Source organism: Littorina saxatilis, linkage group LG3 (assembly GCF_037325665.1).
Source record: "Littorina saxatilis isolate snail1 linkage group LG3, US_GU_Lsax_2.0, whole genome shotgun sequence".
In the NCBI taxonomy this organism is placed as follows: domain Eukaryota; kingdom Metazoa; phylum Mollusca; class Gastropoda; order Littorinimorpha; family Littorinidae; genus Littorina; species Littorina saxatilis.
In genome coordinates, this window is record NC_090247.1 from 71,897,974 (window position 1) to 71,925,817 (window position 27,844).

Here is a 27,844-nt window from a genome sequence, read left to right on the forward strand (position 1 = left end):
GAAAAAATACACAGTTTTGTGTTGCTTTTTGTGTGTGTGTGTTTTTTGTAAAGGGAAGGGGGTGGGGCTTCAGTTAAGAAGACTAACGAGTCCCCCCCCCCCCCCCCCCCCAGCAGTATTCATTGCAATTTTGCATTGCAAAATATGTTTTGAACAAATTTCAAAATTAACAAAGCTCGTCAGTCCTCTAGACACAGCACTCAATCAGAAAACAAGAACAATGGTACTTTAAAAACCACTTTGACAACACAGCGGGCAAATGTGTGTTTGTTTTCCCCCTTTCCATCGCTGAAGTTTGTTTTTCTTGTGTGTTCACCCTTTTTGCCTTTTAGTACACCCACTCGCCTTGATGAAGTGAACACTGAGACATTTGCATTTGTATACCCTTCTCTTACAGCCACCTCTTTTCTGTCAAATGTAACCCATGTACATTTTCAGCCAGACACTAAGACGCACTTAAGTAAACACACGAAGTAAAACGCAATTTTGCGCAGGTAAAGTAAACGTGGCCCTGAGAATGATGATGCACAATCAGCTGGTCAGGCTCAAATTAATTTCTAAAAATAGATGTGTACACATGACACCGTGAGGGAAATCCCCTCTCGTGGTGACGTCAGATGTGTGCACGAAAATAACTCTAGTAGGAAATGATAACATTCTTCACAAATTAGGGCAAAAAACTTCATGCAATCTTGTCGATGTGCAACTTAAGTCGCATATGTTGTAGATTGCATGGTTATATGGCCTGAATTGCCGAAAAACGATTATTTTTGCTTTCTCATTGAGCTCTTCTGTGAAGGAGACTGAAATTGCTCAATGTTCAATATGGCGATTTGCTAAGAAAGGTTGCATTCTGAAAACAGTTTTTTTGTCGGCTCAAAGCGATTACTTTAACGGGTTTTGGAGGAATGTTATGGTTTTCTTGTTATTGCTAACCAGCAGTACGTGTGTTTAAGATGACAAACTTCGACGGCGTGCTTAAAAGCTATGTATCAAAGGTTTGTACCCGAGGTCTCTGTGATTGTGAATGTGTTTTTGACGACAGACTGACTCCCCAGCCTGTCTCGTAATCTTGATCAGTCGTCATTTTGATCATGTCTTTTCCTAGAATTTCTGTGGTTTCCTTTTTTCATGACGCACTTACCAACAACTATATATTTGTTTTTTATTGTATACAAACATGCATACTTTTCTGGTCTATATTCGGTGACACTAACACTAGTAACAGTGCTTCTAAAATGAGTTCTTTTGTAAAGCTAGCTATAGCTAACACAGTAACAGGAAGCACCTACTTTTGTTTCCACTTCAGTTCAACTTCAAGATTCTTTGACACTCGTATGATACATGTCAGTTTGAGAACTTGCTAAGAGTAAGACATAAAGACTGAAGTACAGAACAAATATGTTTCCCATTCAACGATTATTGAATTAATGGACGTTTCAAACTTGTATTATACCTAATAGTAACACAGTAACAGTAACCTAGCTAGTACATTAGTAGCAAGTAACTTCATCCTAAAGGTTCTTAATCGTATCTGTTTTGTTTTCATCTGTAATATATATTATATGAGCCTGTGCCAAAAGGTGGTGCTAAAAAGTGGGACATACCCGAGGAAAGTGAAATAATCAAAATCAAATAGATTATTACTACATTAGATTTTGCAAAGCCTACCACTGGAAACAGTAGTGTTTCTTGTTTGTGAATCAGGTCGTAGAAAGATAACTTTGTACACCATTTTTGAGAAATCAGCGTTTATAGTATACCTAGTATCAGTCAAAGCAACTTTGCAGAAAATACTGTGATTTTGATCGTGATCCTAACTTCAGTAACTGACATTTTTAGCTTTAGAAATGATAAATAAAACATTATTTTGTGTAGACAAATGAATGAAAAGCATCACTATATCATGATGCGTTACTTATTAATGTGCATGCATATAATTATTTGTGGTTGTAAGTCAATAGCATCGCTGAGCTGTACTGCTTCGAACATACGACAAAGGCTAGACATTAACTGCATTTTGGTGTGTTTTACCGCCAAAATAGGGTGCCCTTTTCAACAGGATTATTGAAAAATCACCTCAGGGGCAGGTCTAAAATTTTGTGTACAGTGCCAAATCATATATCATTCAAAAGAGCAAGGCCTGTTCTTTATTCTGACATATGGGGTTACCTCATTTCTTGGATACTCTCTGTCATGTACGCTTGCTTGAAAAAAGGCAATGTTTGAGACTTTCTTGCATTAAACTTAAAGACCTGCTAGATTTGTAGAAGTCAAAACAACAGCTAACAGTCCACTGTCCAGCCTTTTAGCTTTCGTTCCATGTATTTTGTTTGTTTGTATGTATAGATTATATAGATTAAAAGGTGCCCCCGAAATGATTTGTAAACACAACATTCGCAGGCTTCAAAAACGCCATTGAAAAGCTCGTTCATGCGCGTGTTAGATTTATTTACTTGGTTTACTATAACCGTCTTACCTGCCCAAGGCTGTTTCGCAGAAAAAAATCACTACCAGATTCGGAATCTTCAGGAATTGTTTTACAAGATAGTGACATTTTGTTTTGTTATGATAACGATAATTATTGCAAAAACAAACAAACCGACAGTGGATTGTTACATCACAGTCGAACGTAACTCATCTAGATTTCTTGACATGAATCAAATTCACCCAACGTGTTTGCCAGAATGCGCCATTTGCTGAACAATGTCACCGGAAGAAACTGTCGGTTATGCAGGAGTCTCCTTTGCATGTGAACCGAATGTGAAGTTTTTTTAAAGTTTTTCCACACTCAGCCATCGGTCGAACGTAACATCCTGACATAGAAACACTGCTGTTCCCAAACAAATGAAATGCAGGTGCCAAACATCTGTTTATACAATTATTTCCAATGTTTACCGACAAAGAACTTGCCACAGAACGTGTATTCAGACAGAAGTTGTTGGTGCTTGTAGCAGACGATCTGTTTCCCACAGCAGCTAATTGGACATCACAAGTTGCGATTGATAACAACGAACGAAAACACATTTTAAAAGATCATTCTTTTTTAGTTGCCATACAACAACAAAATAAACAAATTTAACACTCTTTTATAACACTCAAAAAGAAAAAAAAAAGTTTGAATCAGTATAAGTGTGAGAAAACGGCATCGTGGTTTTCATGCCTAAAATGTCCCACTTTCAAAACCTGGAAATCCACGTCGATTTGAAGGTTTTGTTCCATTTTAAGCATGGAAGAAAGCACTTTACTTAAAGTTAAAGATTTTATTCCAGATATGTTTTGCATATATATAATGTCTACTTGGAAACATGAAAAAATATTGTGAATGATGCTAAAACTTGACTTATGTAACACACAACACGTTCTGGCACAGGCTCATTATATTTGTTCACATATTAATTTATTTCTGTGGCTTTTCAGTACAAGAATCCAGACCTTGCAAGACGGGATATTACAACGTCGCTTGCTCAGTACAAAGACTTGCGGCCATCTTTAGAACCATTTGGTAAATAGAAAGAATGTTTTACATGTAGTGTTAGCAAGAAAAGAGATCTTCACTCACCATGACAAAGATAGCACAAATGTAAAGATCTCTTGTTATTACATTATGTATAGATCTCACCATCAGTCGATTTTTTTTATATTTTTTTTATTTGGTACTGATGAACCAGTAAATGAGTAATTAGATATTAACTGTTTACATTATTTGTGGTTGCGATTACTAATAAAGATTATATTGATAGTGACAGTGACCGCCATTGAATTTAGTTACCTGTATTTTATTTTCAAGTTCAGTGACAAAACTCTTGGTTGTAGTTTTCAAAATGTCATCTGATGATGTCACATGCATACATGATGAACATGCTTGGAATTGTTTGAATAGCTGGAAGATTAGTTTATGTTAGAGGCTCTTTCCTTCTTGTACAACCCACATTGTAAATCAGTATGGGTCCGCCCAGGCTTTTACATTGAGCATCCTTCAGTTTGTATTCATGTATACCAAAGATCAACATTCTGGCTGCATGTTTTCTGTGCACATTGGGATTTTGTGGTGTATTCAATTCATTTTGTTACCATCATGGATCCTCCGAAAACGGCGTATGGCAGGGTAAAAAACGGTCATACACGTAAAATTCCACTCGTGCAAAAAACACGAGTGTACGTGGGAGTTTCAGCCCACGAACGCAGAAGAAGAAGAAGAAGTTACCATCATGTGCCATTATCTGCGAAAGTAATTCAGCAAAAAATGCCTAGTCTTATTCTGTACAGAGGACAGCTAGACTATTGATTTTATACTCTGCTCGTGTCCAAGTTAACTTTAATGTTAAACTTGATAGATGCTTTTATTCCAAGTAAACAAAATTCAGGACAGATCTTTGGTGTTACGCGTGATTGTTTACAATTTACATTGAAAGGAAGGTATCTTCAAAAATAACATCGGACCTGTCTCTAACGACCGTCCAAGGAACCAACCAAATGTCATCTGTGTTATATAATTATACTTGTATAGACAGGTGGTCCTGATGAAAAGGTGTATCACAAGTAATGAGCTGCATGGTTGTCATCAAGAGGTGGTCGCCAGGACAGGTTCAATTGTAGCTGAGCAATATTAACTGATGTTACCTGTGTTTCAACCTGCGTTTCAGTGTTCAATGATGGAAGAACGCAGCACTTGGTACAGCTTGAGGGCACCATCCCTGTCCCATACAAAGGTAAGGCAGGTTTTAACTTTAAGTCACAGTATGAGTACAGCATGTCTGACATAGTAAACACATTTGCTCGATACTTTTTAAAACAACTATGTTCAGTTATGTATTTCTGTTACTTCTGGTGGTTTGTATACATGTTCATAAAGAAATAGAAAACACAATACGAGTTAATTTAAAGAAAAAACATGTGTTGTGTAGAACCTGTCTTCTACATTTAGACCACCAATAAGCAGCGGGAATACTAAAGTAGATGTAAATGGATGTAAATTTACTGATGTCATGAACAAATCTACCCCCCGCGGGTTAGGGGGAGTCCCATATTGGTTGGGACGAGAAAGAATTTACCCGATGCTAACCAGCATGTCGAAAGAGGCGACTAACAGGTTCTGTTTCTCCTTTTACCCTTGTTAAGTGTTTCTTGTATAGAATATAGTCAATGTTTGTAAAGATTTTAGTCAAGCAGTATGTAAGAAATGTTACGTCCTTTGTACTGGAAACTTGCATTCTCCCAGTAAGGTCATATATTGTACTACGTTGCAAGCCCCTGGAGCAATTTTTTGATTAGTGCTTTTGTGAACAAGAAACAATTAACAAGTGGCTCTATCTCATCTCCCCCCTTTCCCCTATCCCATCTCCCCCCTTCCCCCGTCTCGATATAACCTTGAATGGTTGAAAACGACGTTAAACACCAAATAAATAAATAAAGAAAGATGAACAAATCTGAAAAGCAAGGAAGTCTTAAATAAGGGCGTCTTAACATAGGGGTTCCATTGTATTATTATAATGGTTTTTTTTAATTTTTTTTTAGCAGTATCAAGTATGCGCTGTATAACTGGTGCTACAGTAGTACCCGTTTTACATCTTCTTTTAGGGTCTGAAAAGTTTATGTTTTTACAGAGAGATAAATTGAGTGACACTATGAAGAAAACATCAATGAAATCGTGTAGCAGAGAAAGTCTTAAAATGAAGGGTCTCTAAACAGAGCTTTCACTGTATTAATAATGTACGTTTTTTTTATCCAGGAAACACATTCATGATTCAACGTTCCATTTATTACATTCTTGTTTTTCTATGGTGACGATTGTGGTTTGTTTATGCAGGAAACACATACAACATCCCACTACAGCTGTGGATCATGGACAGCCACCCCTACAATCCACCCATGGTGTACGTTCGCCCCACCAGCACCATGCAGATCAAGTCTGGCCGCTACGTCGACATGAATGGCAAGGTCGACATGCCATACCTGCGCGAGTGGCGATGGGTGAGCTAATCTACTATATATAGAATGGATGTAAGTGTGTGTGTGTCTGTCTGTTTGTGGTCGCCATACCTCTGAGATGGCAAGAGGCAGGAACAAGGTTGTGTGCGTGCACACTCCCTAGGAGCCGCAGATGTGCATCTTGGTTTTAGTTTCTTGATTCATTATTTCCTTTCTCAGATTATGGACCTCCCATTTATTGCATACAGTCTATTTAGTGCAAGACCAGTCCAGTGCCTACTGTTCACCTGTAGCAAGCACATAATGCCAGTGATATTACAGACTCTATTGCTCCTATGAGGGAAAGAAATGAAGAAAGAAAAAGTAACTAAATAGTTCCGGCAATGGCTAGAAGCTAAGGGGGGTAACTCTTACTTTTTGTTTTCATCGAAACAAGGGAGGTAAAGCTGATAATAATGGGATAGCGAGCGTCTTAAATTGCTATGGGTCTCCGCTTACATCCGGGCGAAGCCGGGCTTAACTGCTAGTAAAATAAAAGGAGAAGTGCAATGCCTATGGCACAGTCATCAACCGCTTAAGGCACTGAATACCCCCAGCGAAGGACAAGTCGGCCATCCATCCCTCTCACACACACACCCCAAGTTACACACATGCGTGCGCACACACACATACACTTACTCACTCATTCACACGAAACACACACTCATACGCACATACACACACACACTCATACACACACATACATTGAGAATGCTTCTTTATCATGTGTAATCGACAAGAACACGCCTCAAGTCGAAGTCAGTATAGCGTTCGTGGGATACCTCCTGCTTCGTTGGAATAATGAACACTTTGAATCGCCTCTTCTTGCTGAAGCTCACAGCGATGTACATTAGCACACACACACACACACGTGCACGCACATGATGAAATGTATGAGTTATGCAACAGGTAATAGGCATACTCCATAATTAACCCCGTAGATGTGATGTCACATAGAGAAAAAAGAATGAACATTTTGAGATTTGTTCAGAGTGACAGGGAACCTCTCACAGGGTTAAAACTTAAATCAGGATTTTGCCGAAGTTAAACTTCATGGAAGACAAGTGTCTAGAAGTAGTTACAGTTGAAACCCTGTAACATGTTCAGCTTCAGGTATTTAATTCTGAAATTTACAAAAAGTCACCCTCTAAAATGTGTTGGTTGATGGACAAATGCAAATGTTTGTGGGAAAGTATGCAGATAATGCAGGGATATGTTTAACTGTTTATGAAGCAAGAATGAACCACAGCAATTAAAAGCTCTAAAGGTGTACTCTTTTAACTAGTTGTCACAAAGCACACACACATTGACAAATGAGATCATGAATAATGACAAAGTAAGCAATGAGTTTCATTATTTACAGTAGTGTTTTTTGTTGTTGTTGCAGCCTAAATCGGACCTGATGGGACTGATACAGATTCTGGCGGTCACCTTCGGGGAGGAGTGTCCTGTGTTTTCCAAGGTGCCGGCCAGACCTCCCCCTCCCAACTCTTCACACACCCCCTACCCAACAGGCCCTGGTAAGTGTATGAAGTGATCCTCAATGTCAAATATTGTATATATATGTCAAAATACTTAAATTGAATACAGACTCGTTTAAACCAAACAACTGCTTGTTTTCATAGGCCTACACTGTGTAGTATTTGCTGTTTGAACCCTTTGACCCCTATCCGTCTCAGTTTTGGCTATTACAATCTTTGAACCCTACAGAGTGTAATAACTGAAAATAAGTGTACAAAGTGCCTGTTTGCATTCGTACAGAGCACACACACACACAAAATCAAAATGACCCCAAAACACAGGACCACACAAAGTTAAAAAAAAAAGAAAAGAAATGAAGGTGCTTGCGCATTTTCAACTTCTTCTTCTTCTTCTTCTTCTTCTTCTTCTTCTTCTTCTTCTTCTTCGTTCATGGTATGAAATTCCCGCGTTCACTCATGTTTTTGCACGAGTGGATTTTTACCTGAATGACCGTTTTTACCCCGCCGTTCAGGCAGCATACGCCGATTTCTGGGGATAATTTTCACGTTCATCTCTCATCAATTGATTTCAGCCCAATCCATGCCAATGCCAGGAATGCCAGCGCCAGGACACACAGGGCAAGCGCCGTACCCCTCATACCCAGGTTCAGGGGGGTACCCCCAGCAGTATCCTTCCGCCTACCCTGCAGCCCCCGGGTATCCACCCACCTCCAACAGTTTCGGGTACCCAGCCACCGGCGGGTATCCCGCCTCTTCAGGGAATTTCCCTCCCACCCAGTCCTCCAACCAGTTTCCCGCGCCGTATGGGGGGTACGGGGCCAACCCTCCCTACCCTTCCCCTCAGACTTCTTTTGCCGGCACCCAAGGTAGCGCAGGTTGGTAGCGATGTTGATAATAATGATATGATGATGGTATTTTTTGTTGGGCTGTTTCTACTTGCCACTTTCAGGCCTGTCGAAGAGCTTTACAGTGCAAACATACTCAATTTATGAAAGATCGTGTTATAATTCATGCTACAAAACTAAAAGTTCAGTACATCCATCAAAGAATCATGAAATGATGCTCGGTAGAAACTACGAATTAAAAAACACTAGTGTTTTTCTTGCCTAAAAAAAACCAAATGCAAAGCAAAAAGACAACTACACACTGCTGTTGTGTTATTTTTCAGGTCTAACTGGGTGAGGGTTTGTTAGTGGTTCAAATCTGAGTTCATTTTTGTCACTCAAGTATGCCAAATTTATTTAAGTAATTGGTTTAAATTTGAAGCCTAGGCGAACATTTTTACATGTTTGTGTCAGGGCTGAATATTGGCAGTCGCCCGATTGCCACCACCCCCCCCCCCCCCCCCCCCCCCCCCCCCCCCCCCCCCCCCCGGCGGGTTCGAAATTCCTCTGAAATCGCCTGCCGGGCGGGTTCAAATTTTCCTGAAGCAGAAAGTCGTTTGGCAACGTAGTTAATCGGAACGGCCGGCGAAGGACTCAGGACTATCACCAATCAAGGCCAGACACATTGGCTAGACAGCTACCCCCCTCCGCCTCACTTGACCGTGTCATCACCCCTCCAGTGCCAGGAGCGGCTGGCAATTGCATCAGCAGTCAAAATAGCTACCACCCTCCCCCCTCTTTGTGCTATTCACTTCACCCACTCTCTTATGCTGACCAATCCTTCAGAGACTTTCTCATGTTGTAAAACAGTTTCCTCTCGGATAAAAACTCGGTCATTGACCCCGGGTAAGAAGGTCAGTGTCTCGACAGGCAGCTGTGTTCAGATTGCAAGTACCTGTCATTGACCCAGGTCTCAAGGCCAACCAGCTTTTACAATGCATCTGCCTTTGATCTGACCGCCCATCCAGAGCAAACATATTCCCCCTCTGTATTTTTCCTTTGATGTGCCTGCTATGTACCACTGATGCAGTTCCTGGGAAATGTATAGGTCATTGACTGCAGGGATACTCATTAAGACCGTTTTCTAAAATATGTTAACACCAGCTTTGCTGACCAACTAAGTACAAGTAGTGACAGGACTACTGCTGTCAATTATTTCCCTTCAACTAAGGAAGTAACACAAAAAAACGATCCAATATATGTGATAAAGAAGAAAAGACAGACCTTCAACAATAGGATAAGGGGTGCAACTCTGCAACTCTTCTGAATCAAAAGCATAAAGATGACCTGTAAACAATTCTAGGATCAGGAAATCTGAACATCTGTTTGTTTTCATTAGGAAATAGAAATGAAATATAATGCTTTTGATTATTTATGACAAGCTGTGGTAAATTTGGCTGGTATGCAACTTTTATACTTCTGCTTGATCTAACAGTAATATTAATAACACACACATAAAGAAAAAGAAACAAAACAAGAAAGCAACTTCAAAAACATTTTTAGTCAGCTTGTTATACTTGGTTTTACCCAACAAAAAACATAATTTAAATTAAAAAAAATTGCTGATTTACTCTCTTGTTTAAAGTGTGTGTTTATGTGGTAAGTAAAGTTCCATAGTAAATTACTTTGTAAATTGTGTGGTAGGGGGTACATAAAGGGGGTAACTTTTAGTGAGGTTTAGTGTGTGATTGTGTGACAGGGTGTGAATGTTGTTTTGATTTCTTGTTTCTTTGTGGCGGCTTTTATTTTAAATTCTTTATTAAAACAAGGTTAATTTTCATTATATTAAAATTTTCGATTTTAGTCATCAAATTTTGTGTGTGTTTGTGGTAGTTATTAGTAGTGCAAATCCACATGTATGCATAATAAGTATGAATGTACATCTTTTGTGTATGTGGTTAGCACGCGACGAGCCACTGGGGCGGTTGTAAGAAATCCCGGCCGTTTGGGGGTCGGTTGGGATTTTGGGGGGCCGGTTCAATTTTTGACTTACCGGCCCCCCTGGCCGGTAGCAAAAAGAGTTAAGGTACACCCCTGTTGTGTGTGCTGTCCTAGTATTGGTGAGTACAGATTTGTTTGTTTTGTTCCAACTTTGTTTGTCGCACCCAAAGTCATTTTGTTGTTTAGATTTAGGTTTAAATTTGTTTGATAAATGAAAAGTGTTTGATTTCAATTGCAGCGACCAACACATCAACAGTTCAGCCCAACACGGGCACAGTGACAGAGGAGCACTTGAGAGCGTCACTACTGTCTGCCGTGGAGGACAAAATGAAACGGAAACTCAGAGAGTTCTTCGCCCAGGCTCAGGTAGGACTGATACTTTTTGTTTTGTTTATCACACACTTCATGATTGTGCGTTTATCTTTGAATATCTCCTTGCAAATGTTTTGGCTTAGAGTCGTGGAGAATTATTGTTACAGTTGACCACCTCTTGAGAACGACCTCCTGTCCAAAAGGACCACCCCAAAGTGTCCCCGATGGATCTGTTCTCTCTATAATTCACCTTTCTATAGAGACCACCTGTCTGTAAAGAACACCTGTCTGTAAAGACTACCTGTCTGTAAAAAACACCTGTCTGTAAAGACCCCCTGTCTGTAAAGACCTCCTGTCTGTAAAGACCCCCTGTCTGTAAAGACCTCCTGTCTGTAAAGACTACCTGTCTGTAAAGAACACCTGTCTGTAAAGACCCCCTGTCTGTAAAGACCTCCTGTCTGTAAAGACTACTTTTGGTAAGTCCCTTGGGTGCTTGTTATAGACAGATTCCACTGTACTATTGTTGTAGCTTGCTGTTGCTGTCAGCAACCACCTGTTGAGTTTTTACTGATCCACTGGACACTGATGAAAATGGAGAAAAGCATCGTTAGCTATGATATATGCTCTAAAATGCTCTTAAAATTCATTGCTAACTGGTACATGTATTTGGCATAATTGATGGGTTGGTTTTTGTTTTTGTTTTTGTTTGCTGTCCTAACCCCTGTTCCTTGTCCCGTTGTGCTCTCACACCGCCCCGTCTCTGTACTCGCTGCTCCATCCACATCTGAATTGATGTTTGATGTGTGAAGAAGTGTAGAACAAGTCGCGTAAGGCGAAAATACAACATTTAGTCAAGCTGTCGAACTCACAGAATGAAACTGAACGCAATGCAATTTTTCAACAAGACCGTATACTCGTAGCATCGTCAGTCCACCGCTCATGGCAAAGGCAGTGAAATTGACAAGAAGAGCGGGGTAGTAGTTGCGCTGAGAAGGATAGCACGCTTTTCTGTACCTCTCTTCGTTTTAACTTTCTGAGCGTGTTTTTAATCCAAACATGTCATATCTATATGTTTTTGGAATCAGGAACCGACAAGGAATGAGATGAAAGTGTTTTTAAATTGATTTCGAAAATTTAACTTTGATCATAATTTTTATTTTTTTAATTTTCAGAGCTTGTTTTTAATCCAAATACAACATATTTATATGTTTTCGGAATCAGAAAATGATGAAGAATAAGATGAACGTAAATTTGGATCATTTTATAAAAAAAATTGTTTTTTTACAATTTTTAGATTTTTAATGACCAAAGTCATTAATTAATTTTTAAGCCACCAAGCTGAAATGCAATACCAAAGTCCGGCCTTCGTCGAAGATTGCTTGGCCAAAATTTCAATCAATTTGATTGAAAAATGAGGGTGTGACAGTGCCGCCTCAACTTTTACAAAAAGCCGGATATGACGTCATCAAAGACATTTATCGAAAAAATGAAAAAAAACATCCGGGGATATCATACCCAGGAACTCTCATGTCAAATTTCATAAAGATCGGTCCGGTAGTTTACTCTGAATCGCTCTACACACACACACACACACACACACACACACACACACACACATACACCACGACCCTCGTCTCGATTCCCCCTCTATGTTAAAACATTTAGTCAAAACTTGACTAAATGTAAAAAGAGAGAGAAAGAAAGAGAGGAAAGTAGAGAAGGGACAACAGAATAAGCAAAAAGAGTGAACATTTGGAAAGTTTGAGTGATATGGTCAAGGCATTGCTTGGCTCAACTTACATTGTAACATTCATTCTTTTACATGACAGGCAGCAGTTGACACACCGACAAAGGCTGTGGCAGATAAGATAATGTCATGGTTGGCATTGTTACCCCCCCCCCCTATATTTGGGATGGTATCGGTTTTACTGTGTCTGTTTGTTTGTTTGTTTTCCTGTCCTTCTGTCCGCACTTATATCTCCGGTGTTTATGGGTTGATTTAGCTTAAATTTGGTGTTTAGCTTGTTCATTCATATATTGTTTTTGTGACAGGCGGAAATGGACGTACTGAAGAAGACCGAAGCAGACCTGACCAAAGGCAAGGATAAACTGGAAAAGATGGTTAAAGATCTTGAACAGGAAAAGGTTTGTGGTTGAATGTTATTGCCTACAATAACAGTCTACTTTTGTATTCCCCAGCTGAAAATTAACACAATATTTGTCCTCTCTCTGTAATTGCTAAATTACTTTTTGCATCTTCAATGTCCAAATTAGCATGTTGAATGGAAAAGACTTTGAATTCATGTACATAGATTCTGTTTCAAGGTTGTTTCTTGCTTCACAGAGTTATGTGTAGAAAGTAACATCCAGCTCCTTGTTTTGACGCAGACTAGTCAGTTTGCACATGTCGATTCAGTCACATACCTCTCAGCTGCTTATTGCAGATGAGTATAGATAGCAACACCCAATCCTGGTTTTGATGCAGACTAGTAAATTTGCACATGTCGATTCAGTCACATACCTCTCAGCTGCTTATTGCAGATGAGTATAGATAGCAACACCCAATCCTGGTTTTGATGCAGACTAGTAAATTTGCACATGTCGATTCAGTCACATACCTCTCAGCTGCTTATTGCAGATGAGCATAGAAGCAACACCCAATCCTGGTTTTGATACAGACTAGTCAGTTTGCACATGTAAATGGCTTTCCTTCTTATACCTTTCAGCTGCCTATTACAGGTTAGCATAGAAATCAGCACCTGGCTTTTAGTGGGTTTTTTACAGAATAGTGAGCTTGTACATGTAGATTTAGTGTCAGCAATAAACAAGCATTGTCTATGAAAGGGGCCTGATCTTACCCTAAACCAACATATATTTATTTTTGGTTATTTTATTTTATCGTACCTTCAGCTGATGTTGCTATTCGAGACCGATGCAAGTTTGTTTCTTTTCTCAGTTTACATGGCACGCTCCATGCTTAAAACTATTGACAATCAGGTCTATCGTTGTAAAAAGAAGGTTCTAAAATGTCATAACTTTCATATTTGTTACTTCAAATCTTGTTAAAAATCTTGATCTCCTTTAAAAAAAAATCTTGTGTTGGGGACCATCCTGGAATAAAACCTTCAGAGTTTCTGCGCTGTATTGTTTGTCACGAATCTCTTGAACATCCACAAACTGATCTTACAGGTACTTCTGAGAAGACAAGTTAGTTTTTACATGTAGATTCCATCTCATACATGTCTGCTGTTGATTACAGATCAGCATAGAAAGCAACATCATCCTACTGCGGACAAAGAATGACGAGGTGAAGGACGCCTTGCAGAAGATGGAACAGACGGACAATTTGGAAATCGACGAGGCCGTCGTCACGACAACACCTCTCTACAGACAGTGAGTGCTCTTCTTCTTGCTCACCATTCAACCTTTGGGACTGTCACTTGGGTACATGGCAATGCTGGGAGTCGCTATTTCAGGACTTTAAGTTTAACGCCTTGACTGCCGGAACAATTTAGTTTATAAAATTCAATAAAAAGTCATTAGGCCAAACAAAAATATATGTTGGTTTAGGGTAACCCGACCAACACTATTTTTTCCCGCCGACCCTAAAACTTTTTTTTTATTTCTCAAAAAACTCAAAAACTTTTGGCACATTTTGCGAACCAAACCAAGACTAAGGGAAGTAACCTCCTTTAAACTTGACTAAATCTTTAAAAAAAAAAAAAAAAAAATTAAAGCCGATCTACCGACCCTATCTTTTTGGGTCACGTTACCCTTCACCAACATATATTTTCATTTGGCCTTACATTAAATGTAATTTGTAAAACAATTAGCACAAAACTGAGAAAATAATTTCCAGGGGAGGAATCATCTTGCTGCAATTCAAAGGGCATTATACAGCGGTTGTTATTTCCTTTGTGCAGTAATCTTTTGTGTTCGTAAACTTGTTAAGGCCTAAAAAAAAAAATAGGTGTGGTTACGGTAACCCGACCTACCCTATTTTTAGGGGCCGACCCTATAACTTTTTATTACATTTGTCAAAACAAAACAAAAAACACAAGAAAACGAGTGCAGAAAATGCAATGAAAGCGAAAGCGCCCGAGTCGCACACTTATTTCCCTGTCAAGTAGGTTTAATTTGTACACATTAGAAAAAAATGTAAAAAAAAAAAAAGTGATTGCCTTCCTTCCTACCCTATTTTGTTTGGCTATGTTACCGTAACCACACCTATTTTTTTTTTGGCCTAAGCTTTCTCTGCTTCACCCTCACAAGAGGTCTATTGTCTGTTCCCTTTCACTGTTTTTGCTTCAGTTCTTTTTATGATTGTCACTCAAAATGGTAAATCACCTTTCTCTGTGTTACAGGTTACTAGATGCCTTTGCAGAAGAGCAGGCCATTGAAGATGCAATCTACTATCTCGGAGAGGCCTTGAGGAAGAACGTCATTGAGCTTGAAGTCTTCTTGAAGGTAAAGACATAAGACATAAGATTGTATTACAACCACGTGCAGTACACAGGAATGTTGCTTGGTTTGAGTTCATTCAATACATAATACATTCAAACACAACAACCAAACAGAGTGCTCACTGAACTGCGTACACACACACACACACACACACACACACACAACACACACACACACACACACACACACACACACACACACACACACACACACACACACACTTTCTACATTATACCGCGTTCACATCGTGTCAACTTCACATAAAATACTCTTTTCTGCCATGCACTATTTACAAGATGTTCTTCTCTCTGAGAAAATAGTCCAACTGTCTCTGTGTCTCTCTGTCCGTGTGTCTGTGTCAGAGAGAGAGAGAGAGAACAGTGAAAAGGATGTGAGTAGGGATGGTATGTGGGATTGGAGAAAACAAGCATAAACAATGAGGGGCTCTGATGACACTCACTCTTTGTCCTTTGCTTATATTTTAGATAGATAGATAGATAATTTATTGCCAAGTGTACAATACATGAATGAACATAAAAAATACACGAGGAAAGCAGCTTGCTGTGTGATAAAAACAAAAATAAATAGCATTCATACATCACTGGCGCATAGCATCATACATACATGGGTAAGACAATTTGGTATCACAGTAACTAATACATACACTATACAGAAATGGTGAAAACTATGAAACTCTAAGAGCTATCGGAACCCCTAGGACCCCCCCACCACCACTCCCCCCCCCCCCCCTCTCCAACCCCTGTTCCCGCACTGGTAACATACATCCCCCCCCCCTCCCCTCCCCCCGCCGTCCCACAATAAAAGTACGCAGAATAAGATAGGATCCCCCCCCCCCCCCCCCACACTATCAACTACTGTAAGAACTGATAAAATGTACCTCTAAAACAGCACATAAAATAAACTCTTCCAACACATCACAGTGGTTAAAGAACGACTAAATCTGCTAAAACATACTAGATGTGTATTCCGGTAATATAACCAGCTGCTAAAACATAGTCTGGCTTCATCGCGTCACAGTGGTGTCACCATACTAAAACCCACTCTATAGATCACAGTATGTAATGTCAGCTACTAAAAGCATACTCCTAGAACATCCTAAAACGTGTCACAATCTGTAGAGTTCATTTACCGGTTATTAAAAGCCAGGACAGCCTGGGGGTAGAAACTGTTTCTGAGTCTTGCCGTACGGCATCTGAGGGTTCTGAGCCTACGCCCCGAGAGCAGAGGCTGGAAGAGATGACCAGCCGGGTGTGTGGGATCCTGCATGATGGACCTACATTTCCTCCTCATGCGCAGGATGTGAACCCTCTCCTCCCTCCACTTGTTTAGTTTGTGTGTTTATGTGTTTGAGAGCATGTTATCAATTCCAGGGGGTTGAGTTAGACCAATATGCTATCAGTGACAGCTTTACTAATGTTAGCAATGTGTGTATACCTGATAGTGTGTGGGTGTGTATGTCTGTGAGTGTGTATGATTGTGTGCATGTCCATGCATGCATGGAGTGGTCGACTGGGCGTTCAGCAAACAAACAAACAAAATGCATGGATGGATGCGTGTGTGTGTGTGTATGAGCATATGTGTGTGCATGATGTGGGCATGTTGTTCAAATGTTAATCATAGATTGTGTGAGAACACTTTGAATTGAAAATTAATTTCCGGATTGTTTTTCTGTTGCAGCGAGTTCGAGAGTTGTCACGGAAACAGTTCATGCAGCGCGCCCTGATTCAGAAGTGCCGGGAAAAGGCAGGCCTCCCGCCCCTGGTTTAGCAAAACAACACAGTTCGACGACAGATAATGCAACAACAACAACAAAGTGAACCATACAAATCACTACAGTGCTTTTTTTCTCTGCCATCATTCACATGTTCGCTGCACAGTGTTGCCAAGTGATAGGAATAAATTATTGCTGGATGGTATTGGTAAAGTGTAGTACAACGTATTAGCATTGGATGTGATTATTATAATTATTATGATAATTATTATTATTATTATTATTATTATTATTATGCAAATGAGTGATGTAAAATAAGGAGCCACTGGTGGTATCTGGGTATTTTTTTTTAGGATAGAGTGTACATTTGGTTACTATTATTTCTTTTCTGTCCTCTTCTGCATTTTCATCCTCTCTGTCTCTGTCTATCTCTGTCTCTCTCTGTGTCTGTCTCTCTCTCTGTCTCTGTGTCTCTCTCTCTCTCTCTCTCTCTCTTTCTCTGTCTCTCTCTCTGTCTGTCTCTGTCTCTCTGTCTCTCTCTCTCTCTGTGGATCTCTGTCTCTCTCTGTGTCTGTCTCTGTCTCTCTCTCTCTCTCTCTCTCTGTCTCTCTCTGTGTCTGTCTGTCTCTCTCTGTCTCTTTCTCTCTCTCTCTCTGTCTCTGTCTCTCTCTCTCTCTCTCTCTCTCTCTCTCTTGCCATCTCTTCCCCTCTCTCTCTTGAAAAAACATACACAAATAAGCATATACACACATGTGCAAAAAGTCATGCACAGGCCTATAATATTTTATTCCAATGTTTTAGTGAAGATGTATTAGAGTGCTCAACTAAATACAATGTATCAATAGGGGAGAGCTTGTGGAATTATTCAATCACAACATACTGCAGTAGGCGTGGCCAAGATATGCTTACTCATTGGGTAGACTAGATTTACAATAAGGCCAACAACAAAAAATAGTCTGTTTACAGTATCCCGACCGACCCTATTTTTTCGCGCTACCCTAGACTTTTTTTTTTGCATTTGGGAAGAAGAAAATAAAAAATAAAATAAAAAAATAATGAAAAAAAAGTCTTTGTATTTTGGCAAAATAACTTAAAAATATGGGGGGGGGGCGGGGTTGGGGAGGAAACAAATCCCGACCTACCGACCCTATTTTTTTGCCTATGTTACCGTAAACAGACTTTTTTTTTTTTTTTTTTGCCTAATCTTGTGGTCTTCTCACTTAAATAGTTCTGTTCTCTCTCTATTTGTAATTCTGTTCTCACATTTTGCTCTTACTATCCAGAAGCTTCTGGATACCTTACTATCCAAAAAATTATGGATACGGTTGATCTGTACCCTCAACTCTCACACAAATGAGAGGAACCTAATATGAAAATAAATGCTTGTATATTTCGTAACATCTAACTTGTATATATGTAAATTATTTTAAATGTCTTTCAAGGGTTTAGTTTTATACAATACATGAAGCACTAGTGAAGGCTTGTGCATGTTCTTCACGTGTCAAAATGATTGATGCATACCATGTTGTCATAATTTTAGTGTTTGATTGATGGACATGTGTATTTTTGTTGCCAGTGGCAATTTGTGTTGAATTTGTGAAACTTGAAATTGCTTTCTTAAAAATCTCAATTTTTTGTATGTAGTTTGCATGAGATAGTTTTCTCTGATCAGTAGTAATAGACGAATTTTGAAAATAACTCTGTCAGGTTTGTGTGGGTTGTGGGAGAGTGACCTTTTCTTTGCAAAACCTCTGACAAACAAAAAATAGACCAATCACTAGCGAGAGGTCTGTCATGTGTTTCCGACAGACCCCTCGCTAGTGATTTGTCCATCCTTTGTTTGTCGGAGGTTTTGCAAGAAAAGGTCACTCTTCCACAACAGCTACATTGCTACAAACCCGAAGGTGTTATTTCCACAACACCTACATTGCTACAAACCCGAAGGTGTTATTTCCAAAAGTCGTCTATTAAGTAGTCTAGTCGTTTTACATTTTAGTCATCAGTTTTTAAGTTCTTGTAAATCGTCATGCTGGACTGATCAAAGCGAATATTCACAGAACTTTGAATCTTTAATTACTTTGTTTGTGTCTTGTACAGTCCATGTACATGTATAACGATCGCAGGGAGAAAGGGGGAGGGGACTATTTGTTAAATTTGAAATTATCAAGGCCATTGTTCGTTTATAAATGAACAAAAAACAAGATGTAACTTTATGAAAACTATTCTACTCATACCAGTTGTTCTAAGATGTATGGTTATGGTCGACTGCAGCGGCACAGGTTCATGTTCACTTTTATAGTAATTAAAAGCATGATATCATCAAGAAGTTGTTGCCAGATTCGAATGTTATCTGTTTGTATTGATGCAACTCTATAAGAATGTGTATGTGGAATTTTGAGTGTCACCCTGTTGTGTTTGTACTTTATTGTCAATTTTCTCTCCCTGAATACAAACGGCTTATTGTTTTAATCTGTGGGTATTTTCTTGTTGTTGATGTGTGTGTATCAGACATGAATGCCTTGGTGCATCATTGAGGCTAAATTGTTTTAGCCCAGGCATGGCTTGATTCTTTTGATTTTTTAAATGAATGTTATCTCCCAACTTCAAAATCATTTGGTGGTCATCTGTCCTTTTGTGTCTCTGTGTTCCTTGCTCTTTTTACAGTTGTTTTCTTGTCTCACTGTAATGTGTGTGTGTGTGTGTGTGTTATTGTTCAGGTGGTATAGTTGGTTGTTTTTTTGTGTGTTTGATTTTGTCGTGTATTTTTTGGGTCATTTTAAGTCTGCTTTCCAACAAGATTCGTTTTCCTGTTTAACTTAACACCCCTGAATTACTAAGCACATTATCCACACTAGCTTTCTCTTATAATTTGAAACTCTTCAGAAACTGAAAAAGGATTTTTTCTCGCTTCTAATTTTGTTTTATTTATTTTTATAATTTTGTTTTGTTTTGTGTTTCATTTTATTTGCTTATTTTTTTTAATTTTGGTGCATGTCCTAACAAAGTACCGCTAGTAATTGTCTACAAACTAATTCCATTGTGATTTTCCAAAGATGCATTTTTACCAGTTCCTGGTCTTTGATTTCTCTTGTCATGTGACATGAATTTGTTTGAGCGAATGTATGCCTCATGAACTTTTTGTTTTCAAGTACATGTACATGTAACACTCGAAGTACATGTCTGTGGGTTTTTTTATGATGCATGATGAAAAAGTTTGGTGTCAGTGGTGTCAAAACTTATGTCAATAAAACCTGAATCAGTGTTTTTGCTGTGTTATAGTTTTTCTCTCTCTTCTGCGTCACTGGCTTACATTATGCCATTATGATAACATGTGTGAAGCAAAACATTGCTTTTGTGAGAAGTAGTCTTGCTTTTGTGAAAAATATTGTTTTCTTGTATCTTCATTTTCTGTTGAAATGTTTGGTGTCTGTAATAATATGTTGATGTATGCTGAACGTCTGTACATAATGATCATGCTATCTGACTCATTCATTCACAAAAGTGAGATCATGTTTCTGTCTTGAATATCCAGCATACATCTTTGATTCATAATCTCCACTCTTGTTCAGACAGACCCCTTACAAACTAGTTTCTTCACTTTTATTTTTTTTTTTTAAAGATACAGACTATGACCGAACAAGCAGTAAACCTTTGTATGAAATGAATAGAAAGAAGAGACTTGAGTCGCCTTGTGGTGAGATATGTGCGCGTTATAAATTCTCGTATTATTATTATTATTATTATTAGTGGAAAGAACAAGGAGATTTTCCTTTTTATCTTGTTCTTTGCATAAAGATCGTACCTGCAAAAGAAGACACCTATCAATAGAAGATTCTGACGGAAGCTGTCCTTTCCTCGCATATGTCCTTGCAAAACAGTGGACACTTTTGTTAGGCCAAGGGAAAGTGTTCTCTCTTTCAAGGTGTCCTCTAGTTCAAGGGACCCTCACAGTACACACACAGTGGTGTCTGTAATGTGAGGCTCCTTCAGTGAGAGAAAAAATCCCTGCGCTTAGAACTGTACCCACGGAATACGCGCGATATAAGCCTCATATTGATTGATTGATCCCACCCCCACCCCCTGAACCCCGGCCGGGTCACACCTAAGACTTTAAAATTGGCAATCTAGTGGCTGCTCCGCCTGGCATTATGGGGTTATGGGGTTAGTGCTAGGACTGGTTGGTCCGGTGTCAGAATAATGTGACTGGGTGAGACATGAAGCCTGTGCTGCGACTTCTGTCTTGTGTGTGGCGCACGTTAAATGTCAAAGCAGCACCGCCCTGATATGGCCCTTCGTGGTCGGCTGGGCGTTAAGCAAACAAACAAACAAACAAACCCCCACCTCCACCCCCACCCCCACCCCCACCCCCCCAAAAAATAGTCCCTTGGTCTAACTTCAGCAAAATAAACCGGACGGGAAAGGGTGCTTGCTTTCTTAGGACACTTTTTGCTAGTACATGTAGCAGGCATTGAACAATTTCAGGACACTGCAGATTTTGCGCTTTCTCGATAGTTCTCCTGCAGTGTTCTCAATAGTTCTCCTGCAGCTTAGGGTATGGCTTGACAAGCCGAGTGACAATCTTCCTCCTGTACTAATCGCAGCTGAATTGTGACATCAGTCTGTCAGTCTGGCTTTTTGTTTTTTGTCTCTGTCTCGGACTGCTTGGTGAGTGTCTCTTTTAACTGGGAGAGGCCTTTCTGCTCTGTCTCCACTCTGATTGTTCTGCACCTGCAGTTTCCCAGGTGTTCACAGTTTGATGTTCAAGGCCTTCGGGTCTCTCTTGCAGACGTCTTTCTAGCGCAGTTGGGGTCTGCCTGTGGGAAGTTTTCCATGAGTTTGCTGAAGATCGCCTGTACAGCTAGCTCTCAAACCTTTAGCTAGTGTCCTCTAATTAATTTCTTTTCTTTTCTTTTCATTACTTTATTGTCCCATCGCTGGGAAATTCGGGTCGCTTCCTCCCAGTGGAAAGCTAGCAGCAACGGAGTCGCGCTACCCAGGTGTCTGCGTGTTTAGGTGTATTCAGCCACCTGCACTTATGGTAGAATGACCAAGGTCTTTAACGTGCCATTGTGGTGACACGGGGGTGGAACATGGCTTCCGTCTCTGGGTCTGCACATAAAGTTGACCCGTGTCTGTCCCGGCCCGAATTCGAACCTGCGACCTTCCGATCACAAATCCAGTGCTCCACCACCTCTGTATCATTTTAGGGAACGATGGGTCATTTGTTTCCTATGCCTTTAAATGTGACTTTTAATTCTGGGAATCTGGTATTTATAGGTGTCATATGGGTTTCTGTAGATCTCTCATTGTAATATAATATGGGTTATTCTCCAGAGCTGTTTACCAGTGGAAACCATGTTACGAAGGTGATATTTTCTTACTTAATCGAGTCATTTTAACCATACAAATTGATTTTTATTAATAAATACTGGTTCCATATACATGTATATATATATGTTTGGTCTGCAGAGACAACATTTGAAATACTTCCACATTTTGATTGTCTAGTTTCAGTAAATTACAAGGGTTTCAAAGTACATCACCTTCGTAACATGGAAACCAAAGGTTGTGACATGGATTTGAACACTAACCATACAACAGAAGAAAATATATACTGTTTTTTGTTGCATGTCTGTATCATTATCTTACTTGTGTATTACTGAAAAAAATAAAAAGAATACATTCTAGTTGCCATTTAATATACGTTATAATCATTTTAAAGAACTGAAAATGCATGTCACAAAATGGTACACAGCTGTGGAGAATAACCCATATCATTGTCAATAACAATGCAAATGGATGGGTGTATGTCTGGTTATGAATGGATTGGGTATGCCAGAATAAGAAGAGACATGTGTGGGTTGCAGTTTGACTGTTTTGTGGGAGAAAATGATTGCTTATTGTTTTGTTTTTTATAAGTCGTTTGTTAAATTGTTTTTATATATATCTGTACATCGTTTATTCAGTTATATTTATGCAAGTATAGTTTATTCTGTTTACGACTTAAAATTGTTTATGCATGGTCACAGTTTTTTAGCATTTCATAGTGTAGGCTTTTGAACAGAATGCAAAGGGCATTGTTAGATACCAAGTCCATTTTTTTTCTTCTCGCTTTTTTGCCAGAAAAATGTACATGTACATCTTTTAAGCTTCATGTATCACGATTTGGTTTGCCTTCTTGGATTTTGTTTGTTTTCTTTTATTCTATCTTTTTTTGTTTCTGTTTTTTACTGTGTGTCCTTTTCCTGTAGGGAGGTTTTTTTCAGGCTGTAGCGCTGTATTAGAACTTATGTAGGTGCTTTTCATATAATTAAATTTACACTGCTAATTTATGATTTATTACACACTTGTGAATATCTAGTGAGTTTTTTTATTTCCTTCATTTTTTGATTATTTTGGTTACCTGGAAACATGAGCACAAGTTTATTTTGTGAATGTGTTTAATTTCAATAAGGAGCTTTCAGGCTTTTGAAAAGATAGAATGGAGAATTCTACCTTGCTTCTGATCGGACGACCTGTTTTTTTAGCATCTAACTCAGATGAATTTAGTTACATATAATAAAGTAATGAAAATGAAATGAAAAATGAAATAAGACAGAGAAGTGGAAAGAGACAGATTGTCAGAAAGGGTATTTCCTCATTATTTTGCAAAAAAATAAACAGTGAAATACAATAAATTTTTATTGTTATACGGTATCTGTGGGTACAAACAAAAATGTAACCTTCGCAGTGGTCTGAAGTATTTTCTTCTAGCAGGCTTGAGTGTAAAATTTGCTTGTCTGTTGTCAGCTTGTTCATGGATGTCCTTGTTGGCCTGTGTCAGTGTATTTGTGAAGTCTGTGTTGCAAATGTGACAATAGTGTTGTCAGCTTGTTCATGTATGTCCTTGTTGGCCTGTGTCAGTGTATTTGTGAAGTCTGTGTTGCAAATGTGACAATAGTGTTGTCAGCTTGTTCATGTATGTCCTTGTTGGTTTGTGTCAGTGTATTTGTGAAGTCTGTGTTGCAAATGTGACAATAGTGTTGTGTATGGTCGTGCGTGACAATAGTGTTGTGTATGGTCGTGCGTGACAATAGTGTTGTGTATGGTCGTGCGTGACAATAGTGTTGTGTATGGTCGTGCGTGACAATAGTGTTGTGTATGGTCGTGCGTGACAATAGTGTTGTGTATGGTCGTGCGTGACAATAGTGTTGTGTATGGTCGTGCGTGACAATAGTGTTGTGTATGGTCGTGCGTGACAATAGTGTTGTGTATGGTCATGCGTGACAATAGTGTTGTGTATGGTCGTGCATGACAATAGTGTTGTGTATGGTCGTGCGTGACAATAGTGTTGTGTATGGTCGTGCGTGACAATAGTGTTGTGTATGGTCGTGCGTGACAATAGTGTTGTGTATGGTCGTGCGTGCAATTGTATGGTACGCCTCTTTTAACCACCATCCATACTTCATCATCGAGCATGCACCAACAATAAACACACCCAAAAATAGCTGGATGTTTTGGTTATTTTGTTGTTGTTTGGTTGTGTGAATTAAGTTTGAGAAGAGATGGAGAGAGAATGTGTGTGTGTGTATGTCTGGGAGAGAGAAAGAGAGAGGAGCAACATGACTGTAATAAAAGTTCCACCAAACACAGAGCGATTTCAAGGGATGCCAGAGGCTTTTATTACACACTTTCCTCCTCGGTCAAGTAAGATTTGATGACCGCGGTCAAACGGGTTGTTGCCCGGAGCTGGCCGGCAAACAATTAAGCCTGAAGCTCAGTAGTAGCTTGCACCGTCCGCTAATCTCTTGTTACGCTGGCTTAAATCAAAGTACCTTTCACCCTGCTTTCCCGAGGACTGATCCTTTTCATAGGCTTTTCAAGTGTAGGAGTGCATACATGTGCTAGTATAGTTTTAATTGCTAGTATATAGTGTCCGCACAGTACCCCGCAATGCCAAATGACCAGAAACGTCTCCATGCAAGCATATGCCTAAAAGGCTAATACAAGTCCAGCACAACGCGTTCGGATTTTTACACCCCCGGTATAGGGGTGTGTATAGGTTTCACTCGATGTGTTTGTTTATGTTCGCAAGTAGATCTCACGACTGAACGGACCGATCGTCACCAAACTTGATGAACAGGTTCTATACATTCCTGAGACGGTCCTTACAAAAATTGGGACCAGTCAAACACACGGTTAGGGAGTTATTGGTGGATTTTGGGTTTTTTGGGGGATCAACTACGGCATAACTCTTCCTTATCTTCGCCATGTTTTCAGCGTTTACCTCCCTTCCTTCGTATGGTGCACTATATTCCCTTCGGATATTCCCGGCGTTCTGTTACTATTTTTAGAAGGTCACCGCAGTGTCCAGAACGTAAATTGAACCCGTAAATTATCCTCACTGTAAAAGTGCAAAGGTCGAATCAATTTATAGCCACGCGAAAAATACACTCTCATCTATCTCTATATATTTATACAATAGATATAGATATATATATATACGGCTTCTGTGTGTGTGTGTGTTTGAGTGTGTCTGTAGAAAACACCTGTGTATTGCACAGTTCTGTTTGTGATGTGGTACCTAGGGCGTCGTCGACAAGTATGGGACTCGACATGATATGATCAGGAATGGCATTATGGCCCCTGAATCATGTTCGTGCTGTTCCCATTCCACGAGTCTGGAAGGGACCGAAGCTTGACGGGTCCATGGTTCGAAGCCGGCGTACAGTGCGCCACTTAAGCCGGGTATTCGGCTCTACTTGCTACCCGGCGAAGCGGCAGATACACCCCGGACAAAATCTGGTCGATGAGATATTTCAATACCTGCTCTCAGCGCGCAGCGCAAACCGATTTTTTTTTTTCGGGATCTTTTGTTTTCTGTATGCGGTCAGTAGGTGTTACAGAAAGAGTTATATTGATTTGTCTTTTTCTCCGCCTGTCTCTTAGTCCACTCAATCAACTTATTTTAACCACACTTGTTAGCAGTGCCTTCTCAGTTGGTGGCAGTGAGAATGGTAAGGACGGGGGTGTTTTTCCTACCTCGGAGGAATTTCTTGTTTGTTCAACCTTCCCACTTCGATTCTAAGCCTTAGCCTTTAGTAAAATCATGCACTTGTTTTTCAAAGGGTGTGATGTTAGACTCTGGATTTCTTCAGCGTAAACTGTGACAAGGATTCAGAGTTCCTGGGTCCATATTCTTGCTCGGAGGCGCCATGAATTGAGTGTATCTGGATGGTTCAGGTTGAGGATTAATATTGCCAACAGCTGTGGAAGTGGATACGGTTTGCTTCGTTGTGGCCGCGCCTCTGGTTGTTAGCCATGGGGCTTTAGCCAATTAATGGAGTCCAGCCTTGCAGAACAAAATATCAGCGTGGGTATGGATTTATGATCTGGTAATTTTTACACCCCCGCTATAGGGGTGTGTATAGGATTCGGTCGATGTGTTTGTTTGTTTGTTTGTGTGTTTGTGTTCGCATATAGATCTCAAGAATGAACGGACCGATCGTCACCAAACTTGGTGAACAGGTTCTATACATTCCTTAGACGGTCCTTACAAAAATTGGGACCAGTCAAACACACGGTTAGGGAGTTATTGGTGGATTAAGATTCTACAAGGACTTATAGAGGGACATATTAATGGTCAAAGGGAAATAACCTTCTCAGTTGGTGGCAGTGAGAATGGTAAGGACGGGTGTGTTTTTCCTACCTCGGAGGAATTTCTTGTTGTGGGAAGTTTCTCCTTTTGATGGAAATGTCAGGGCCGGACTACCGGGGGGGGGGGGGGTTATGGGGGTTGCGCAACCCCCCCCTAGCCTAAACATGTACCTTACTTATTTAATTTTTTTTTATTATTGCTTATTTTATGCCGTTTCATGCAAGGAGCGACCATTTTCCTATCTCATAATATGACCTACCCATCAGCTTCAGGGGGCTTCGCCCCCTGACCCCCACAACGAGGGGGGGGGGGGGTTCTAGGGTTTCCGGACCCCCCCCAGCCAAAAAATAAAAATATTGAATGAGGTATGCATTTCTTTATTTTACATTGAGTTTCAATTTTTGGGGTATTAATCAGTGACAAAATCTGCTGCCTGAAACTGGTAATGATCATCCTCAGAATGCACCAGATTGCACCATTTTGCATCCTTTTTTTCAAAATTTTCCGGGGGGGCATGCCCCCGGACCCCCCTAGCAAGCTAGGCGCTTCGCGCCGTCGGCTCGGCGCTTTGCGCCTTCACACCCATATCTTCACAATATACTTTTGAAAAAAAACACCCATAAAATGAACTGATCCGCCCCTTTTCCAGGGGGGGCATCCCCCTGGGCCACCACTGGCAACCCCCCCCCCCCCTCCTCTTCGCCTAGTCCGGCCCTGAATGTGGTGGTTAAAGTGGAGAGAAAGTGACTTACTTTGGTTGTGTTTGATCGGTCTGTTATTCGCACCGACGGATCTTTTGTGTGTGGTAAAGTAAGGATTACTTGTGTTCATTGGTACTGCACAGGGACCTATATCTATTATAGGTCTATGGTACTGCAGTTCTGGATTTAATGGACCTTTCCTTACTCTTTGTGTTTGTGAAACAGCAATTTGAAGTAACCTTTGTGCGTGTTTCTCTCTGTTAGCTGGAACATGTTTTAAATGATAAAAAGGATGTAAATGAATAGGCCCTAGTTAAACTTAAAGCCGCATTATCATCCTACATTGTTCCCTTGCACCTCTGATTTTGTTCCCGTGCGTATTTTAATCACTGGAAAACCTACATTTGCCTAAGTTAAGATTAAAACTGTGAAGACAGAAAGAAAAAATAAACCCAAACAAACTTCAAAAGCGATACAACTGTTTATGTAATATATGAGCAGAAAACTGAGTTTGTACACGATTTTAATGCTAACAATTAAAAGACACATTTTGGCAAGAACACCTCACAACAATCATAAACTAGATATTGCATACAGCCGAGGATTACCGCAAGTTTGAATGGTAATAGTACATGTAGTAGTGCTGATCGACTTTCTATGTAACTAGGAGGACCAACTAATTTGGATACGTAGATACCCTCACCAACGACAGATCACGGACC

At 39.9% G+C, this 27,844-nt stretch overlaps 1 protein-coding gene across 2 annotated transcripts; it reads left to right on the forward strand.

Annotated features, from left to right (window-relative positions):
• Positions 1-627: 627 nt before the first annotated feature.
• On the forward strand, positions 628-24,270 carry LOC138963187 (tumor susceptibility gene 101 protein-like). 2 transcript variants are annotated; one of them, XM_070335226.1, is made up of 11 exons: positions 628-998; positions 3,421-3,505; positions 4,647-4,712; positions 5,810-5,973; positions 7,358-7,490; positions 8,024-8,317; positions 10,515-10,642; positions 12,641-12,733; positions 13,848-13,981; positions 14,953-15,055; positions 16,751-24,270. In XM_070335226.1, exons 1-11 carry the CDS (start codon positions 957-959, stop codon positions 16,838-16,840), a joined length of 1,332 nt encoding a protein of 443 aa, XP_070191327.1. In that variant the 5' UTR covers positions 628-956; the 3' UTR covers positions 16,841-24,270. The 2 variants fall into 2 exon arrangements, with proteins under 2 accessions (XP_070191327.1, XP_070191326.1); XM_070335225.1 differs by having other exon boundaries at positions 629-998; positions 8,024-8,326.
• The last annotated feature ends 3,574 nt before the right edge of the window (positions 24,271-27,844 follow it).